At 45.9% G+C, this 6,968-nt stretch overlaps 1 protein-coding gene across 1 annotated transcript; it reads right to left on the bottom strand.

Moving 5' to 3' along the window:
• Positions 1 to 4,816: 4,816 nt before the first annotated feature.
• Smim36 (small integral membrane protein 36) lies at positions 4,817 to 5,098 on the bottom strand. Its single transcript, XM_077800711.1, has one exon. It carries the CDS (start codon positions 5,096 to 5,098, stop codon positions 4,817 to 4,819), a length of 282 nt encoding a protein of 93 aa, XP_077656837.1.
• Positions 5,099 to 6,968: the final 1,870 nt, after the last annotated feature.

Raw genomic sequence — 6,968 nt, 5'->3', positions numbered from 1 at the left:
ACATGTATTGAATTACCCTGTAGGGATTAGATTGCAATTCTAGCAAGAGAGGAGAGAGAGAGAGAGAGAGAGAGAGAGAGAGAGAGAGAGAGAGAGAGAGAGAGATATCAGGTAGGCAGAACAAACAAGAGGGGACACTTTCCTTTAATAGCTGGGCACAGTGGCACATGCCTATAATCCCAGTGGCTCAGGAGGCTGAGGCAGGGGGATCTTGAGTTCAAAGCCAGCCTCAGCAAAAGCAAGGCCCTAAGCAACTCAGTGAGACCCTGTCTCTAAATAAAATACAAAATAAGGCTGGGGATGTGGCTCAAGTGATCAAGTGCCCCTGAGTTCAATCCCTGGTATCCCTCCCCCAAAAAAGACAGGTCAGAAGGCCACATCTCTACAGCTGAGTTCAAATCCTGCCCCCCATGTGGGCCAGCTGTGTAGCTTTGCATGAGCTTTACGGCTGAGCTTTCAGGTCCTTGTCTTTAGACTAGTTTTGGCTTCTCTCAGAGAGGAGTGTGAAAGTTAAGTGATAATGTGGATAAAATGTACCTAGCAAAATTCTTGATGAATCTCCATTCCCCACCCCCTCACTTCCCTCATCTTGGAAGGGTTCTGCGTGTGTTCTTCCCACAGTTGTGATTCACATTAGGCCCCAATTCTGCATTCACTTTGATACAAATTGATGAGAGAGTAATGGGTTAAAATAAAGTGAACTGAGGGAGTCCTAATCCGGTAAGGCAGAGTATTCGAAGGTCCAGGGGGTTTCTCGGTTCCAGCTGGTGATCCATTCCACCAGGTTTTAATCCTACATTTCTAACGCATGAGAACCTCACAGCCGCACCACTAATCGTTCCATCAGGAAATAAAATTTTAATTAAAAATAAGAAATGATTCATGAAGGTATAGAACACAGAGAGGTAAGGAGATCATGTTGTAGAGAGAGCCTGGGGGCAGAGATAGGAAAAAGGCAGGGCATGAGTCCCAGCTCTAAGGCCAGATACCCCTGGGAAAATCATGATTTCTTCTGGGCTCACTTCCTCACTGGTTGCAATGGTTTGAATGTGTTCCCCAGATGCTCTTGTTGGAAACTTAATCCCCAAATTTATTTATTAATGGTACTTAGAGGTGGTTGCCACTGGGGTACTTAGGATTAGATGATGGGGCCCCGATCCTACCATTAGAAGATTTATGAGAGGAGGAAGAGAGACCCAAGCTGGCATGCTCACTCTGTATCACTATGTGATGCCCTCTGCTGTGCCATGATGCAGCCAGAAAGCCCACAGCACATACCAGCACCATGTTCTTGGACTTCTCAGCATCCAGAACTGTGAATTAAATGAACCTCTGTTCTTTATAAATCATCCAGCCTGTGGTACTCGGTTATAGCAACAGAAAATGAATAAGATGCCAGTAAAATTCTTAAATTTTTATATCTCTAGCTTCTATAAGATTCCAAGAGTAGATGATTTACAGAAGAGATTATTAAGAACTTGGTTTCTGTTTAAAGAACATGAATTCAATGTACCCCAAATCAAATAAACCAGAGGCTTGATTTATTCCAAATTCACCTTACAGTGTTTTCTGTTTCCTTCTTTTCTTCCTTTTTTCTTTCTGTCTTTATTTTTATTTCCTTTATCTGTTGTAGTGGTTATGATTGCTATTATCATTATTTGTTTTTTTCTCTTTTCTTTTGTAATTTATTTTTCTATTCTCCACTTCTGTTAATTTTTCCTCTTTAATTGATTCTAATATAAAAATAAAGACATAATTGGAAATATTTTTATTTAAAATTTTTTGAATATTTATTTCATATTCTTAACTTTAATATTAGATGGGTTGAACATATATTTCTCTCTTGATAACATACATTAATTATTATTATTATCATTGTTTTCTTGTGGTCCACTGATTTTTTCCCCCAATTGAGGAATATATATGTATATTCATTCTCATGACAGGGGAAATAAGAAGATTAGTCCAGGCGGAGCTCACACTAGAGAAATAGCAGATTCCTAGAAGACACTGTGAATTTACTGTGTTTACCCCTTCCTTTTATATTTTCATTATAAAAGCAGAGATGACTACTTGACCATAAAAGAAAAAAGGTTGTGTTAGTCAATTGCTTTGACAAAATACCTGAGAAAATGAACTTAATAAATAAAAAAGGTACATTTTGACTCATGGTTTCAGTGCATGGTAACTTGGTTCTATTGCATTAGGCCTGTGATAGGATAGTGTGTTGGTGGTAGCCTGTGGTAGAGGAGGCCTGTTCATTCATTGGCCAGGAAGCAAAGAGAGAAAGAGGATGGGAGCGGGTACCCAACAGCCCATCAACAGAATGCCCCCGGTGACCTAGTTTCCCTCCACCAGGTAGGTCCTGCCTTGTAAAGGTTCCACCACCTCCCAGTGGTGCCACAGGCTGGTGGCCAAGCCTGCAACACACAGGCTTTTGGGAAGCTTTCAAGATTCAAACTCTAGCAGGGTTTTCAATATCATTTTCACATCATGTGCCTACGAGAAAGTATACTTTTCTGATATAATCAGAACAAAATTAAAAATAAATGTCAAAAATCAGAAAAAAAAAAGGAAGAGGGGGTTATCTTCACATTTGCTACAGCTACTTAATCATTCAGGGTGGAAACCGTGCTCACTGTGACCACTGGCAGGGAGGCTGTGCCAGGCCCTGCTCTCCAGAGGGCTGTGGGGGCTAGTCACCCTCAATCAGAGTCTCTTATCTTTGATGCCCAAGTCTGAGACAGAACTGGCCACGCAACATCATTCGAGTGCTCCTTGAGCCCTTCCTGCACAAGTGGCACTTCTGTGGACTCCTGGACCCGGGGTGGACGTCCAGCAGAGCACCTGCATGTGCCTTCTCCTTCTTCATTGACTAAGTCACCTGGGACCCCTCTTCCTTCTGTCAGGCAGCAAAGACCAGAGGGCAGGGGCTTGATGGGCTTGTTTCTTTGTATTTCTACCCAGGTCCTCATGGGAAGAAGGGTTGAATAAATCACCAAATGAACACACAAGTTGCCCTGAGCTCAGGGAGAGGAGGATTAATAAACACACACACACACACACACACACACATACACACACACACACACACACCCTCTGGAGATAATAATGCAAAATTAGGCAAGTAAATAAATGAACAGGGTAACAAACTGATTAGTCAACAGCAATGAACAAAGAGCGTGAGAAAGATGCCCAGCAGGGTTCTGGGGAGCAGAGACACCCAGCTGAGGGACCTTGACCTTCTTTTTGGCATCAGGGATTGAACCCAGGGACACTTAACCACGGAGTCACATCCCCAGACCTTTTAAATTTTCCTTCTGAGACGGGGTCGTGCTAAGTTGCATAGGGACTTGCTAAGTTGCTGAGGCTGGCTTTGAACCCGCCATCCTCCTGCCTTGGCCTCCCAAGCCGCTGGGATTATAGTTGTGTGCCCACGGCACTTGGAAGAACCTTGGCTTTTTAATGAGTCTTCACGAACTTTGTGTTACAGATTGGAGGACTCAGGTCAAACAACTTGATGAGCAGCATGGCAGGGAATCACACCCCAAGTGTCATAATCGCTACGGCCATGCGACAAGCAATGTCTCAAGTGCTCTCTCATTTACATAGCCCAGGCATCTTCAAGGTCCCCTCACCAGGCTGAGGCTCGAAGAGCTGGCCTGACACAGCCATGGTGACAGAGCTGCTAAATGGAGGAGGCAGGTTTGAACCCAGGCTCCAAGCTTTGTCATCTTCATTGTATGCTCTACAGTGACCATGTTCCCTTCTGCCATGCGACCAGTGCTGGCTTCATGAAAGAAGGTTCCCTTCATAAGTAATTGCTAGGGAGTTTTGAATTAAAGAGACAGACTCTCATTACCTTTAACACCAGCTCTGAGACAGCTTCTCCTAGCTCCCGCCTCCAGCCACCTAATGCGGTGGCGAGGTTTACAGAAGAGACTAGCGAGAGAGAGGGAGAGAGAACACGCCAGGGAGTGAGCTTTTATTGGGGAACAAAAAATTCCAGGGAAAATCCCATCCAATGAAGGTTAAGGGGGCAGCATCCCAAGGTCGGGGGCGACGACTGGGTCTTCAGGACAGTGGCCAGGCCCACCTCTGCAGGGACAAGCCCTCGGACCTGGGAAAGGGTGGGGAAGGGCTCAGACACAGCTGTGTCTAAGCGCCTCTCACCCAGCCAGGGAGGTAACTCATATCACGTGCCAGATTGGCCTCCCACATTCCCGGACACTGACTGACTGTCACCAGGTGAAGAACTGCTAAGTACAGAAATAACAGTAACCTGAAGTCAGTCCAGCATAGTCACCTTGAACAAGTATAGGAAGGATTTGAGTGAGTGTCATTCCTCATTTCTCTCTCTCTCTCTGCCTGCCTGCCTGTCTCTCTCTCTCTCTCTCTGTCTCTCTCTCTCTGTCTCTCTCTCTCTCACACACACACACACACACACACACACACACACACACACACACACACACCACTCTTGCACTCTCTCCTTTCAACCCTTACTCAACGCCAACCTCTCCTCTCAGGAGTGACAGGAACGGACTTCATCATACAATAGTCCTGCTGACATTTTGCCTTTGGAGAATTCGACTGAAGATCCCTTTGGGCATCTTACCTTAAACAGTTGCTTTATCCACAAAGGGGGGGGGACCAGAAATCAGAAAGTAACACAAGACGTCCAGCTTCCTTAGCCAAGCAGGATCCACGTGCTAAGAGAACTGGAGCCACCATAGGCAAGAGTTGGTCCTCTCTGGCAAGTCCAGGGGTCTCTCCCCAGGGTCCAGGGGTCTCTCCCCAGGGTCCCATATCCAGCTCACACCCTGGTGCTTTTCTTCCCCAGTGGGGCAGGATCTTTCATATGCAGGCCTGGCCCCCTCGCCCAGTGCGCCCCAGGAGTGCTCTGTGGCACCATCACCAGGCGTATGGAGGGCTGGGCGTCCACGGTGGCCTCGGGAGCATCCTCCTTACTGGGGTCCTTGCCTCGGCAGTCATAGAGCACACAGGAGACGAGGAACACCAGGAGCAGGATGACGTAGCTCACCACTAAGATGATCAGGTTCAAGGTGACAGGGTCGATCTCCAAGTAGAACTCCATCACCTCTCCCACGGTGGGGACCCGGACCTAGCGGGAAGGCATCTGGGGTCAGTTTTGGCCTGGCAGGGAGCAAACTGTAGTTCATTAGAATAGCTCCATGGACTCTGCTGTAAAAAAAAAAAAAAACAAATACAATAATCCCCCCTGCTCCAGGAAACCTTGAGGATTAGAGCTGCTCTGTTTAATAACTTAAGCTCTGGCTGTTAATACCCCAGAGCCACCAAATCACAGACACCGTCTCTCCCCAGTTCCCCTACACAGAGAGAGAAAGAGAAGGAGAGATGGTTCTCCTGCTACGAAATCCCGGTACGTAAGGAGCGACCACAAAAAAATCCCCCATGGAATTTTCGGTGAGCCACAGTGCCGTCAATAAGCACACGGAGATTAAAGTTAAGAACCTGGATGGTCCTGGGCCAACTGCATTGTTTTCAATTAGTCAGGAAAGGTCAGTGCCAAGTATGGAGTGATTGGGGCTATCAAGCCGGTGGCCTTTGGGAGTGGTGGTATTTCTTTCACAAGAAGAAAACACGGGTAGCTGGCATTTTTACCCTCTCTTCATTTTTTCCCCCCACTCATCAATTAAAAAATACTTCTAGTCCATCTCCTGTGTTTCAGGCTCTGTGCTAAGCAAGGAAGGTGTGACAGAAATAAGATACAGATGCATTTAGTCACCCGGGCGGATAGATGTTAAATAACTGCACAGGGCACCCTCGAGGAAGGCTGGGAATAGTGGGTCACAAGAGAAAACAGACAGATCCCAAAGCAGCTCCTGTGAAGAAGCGGCACTTAACCTTTGACCTGAAGGATAAGTGGAATTTAGCTAGTGAGGTGAGGTATGGAAAGTTCTCTGGCTACAGAGAATAGCCTTTGTGGACACTCTGAGCAGCAAAGGCCTGGGCAGTGGGAGGAGCTGGAACAAGGACAGTGTGAACTGGAGCATCCAGAGAGAATGGGGAGCGCAAGGTGAGAGAGGAAGGCAGGGGGTCAGGTGGCACAGGGGCTTGTGGGCCACTGAGAACCTCAGACTTCCACCTTGAGCAATGGGATGCCACTCAATAGCTCAGGTAGGGGAGTGACGCCATCCATTTGCATTTTTAAAAGATCCTTGGCTGCTGTGTGGATCAGGAAGACATGCAAATTAAAAGGAAGATGGATACAGATTAGAACATACTTATTGATTTACAATCTTTTTCTTGTCTCAGTGGTAGCTCTGTCTCCAGACTCCTAAATAGGGCCAGCCAGCTTCCTGGGTGTGTTAATTGTGCAAGAGACCAAGGCCCTTTGCTCAGAATACTCCTTTGGTTTAATGCTTTACTCTTACTATCTTGAAACTATTGATAATTTTTAAATTTTGCATTGAGTACCATAAATTATATATCTGACTTTGGTCTCATATGTATTTTTGTGGTCCCAAACAGTGTACCAATAGCCATTTCTCCAACAACTAATGGGATTCTTTTGATACTTATAGTTAAAGGCCAATGCTTCCAGAGGTTGGCTGTTTTCTTAACATTGATAAGATTCAGTGGATTGGCATCTTTTGGTCAAGCTCCTTGATACCCAGCTTCCATGGCAAATTGAAAGGTCAGGGATGCTGTAAAAGGGAGTTCTTATTCATCAGGAGACCTTGCCCCACTATCCCCCAAATAAAATACTTCCCGATTCTCTGCTCCTGGAGTAACCTGTGGGATTATACTCAAGAAGATATGAACAGTTCTTATACACCAGAGGTTTAGGGGTAGCCTCACTGGAATCCTTTGGCTTCTTAGGAATACAGATTCTGTGTCAACCACATCTACTGAGTTAGAATCTTTGGGGCTTGAGTCTGGGAGGCTGCATTGAATAAAATTCTTCATGCATAATTTTGATA

This window comes from Urocitellus parryii, chromosome 7, assembly GCF_045843805.1.
Source record: "Urocitellus parryii isolate mUroPar1 chromosome 7, mUroPar1.hap1, whole genome shotgun sequence".
NCBI lineage: Eukaryota > Metazoa > Chordata > Mammalia > Rodentia > Sciuridae > Urocitellus > Urocitellus parryii.
The sequence above is the reverse complement of the archived record's forward strand: the minus strand, read 5'-3'. Positions and strand labels throughout refer to the sequence as shown.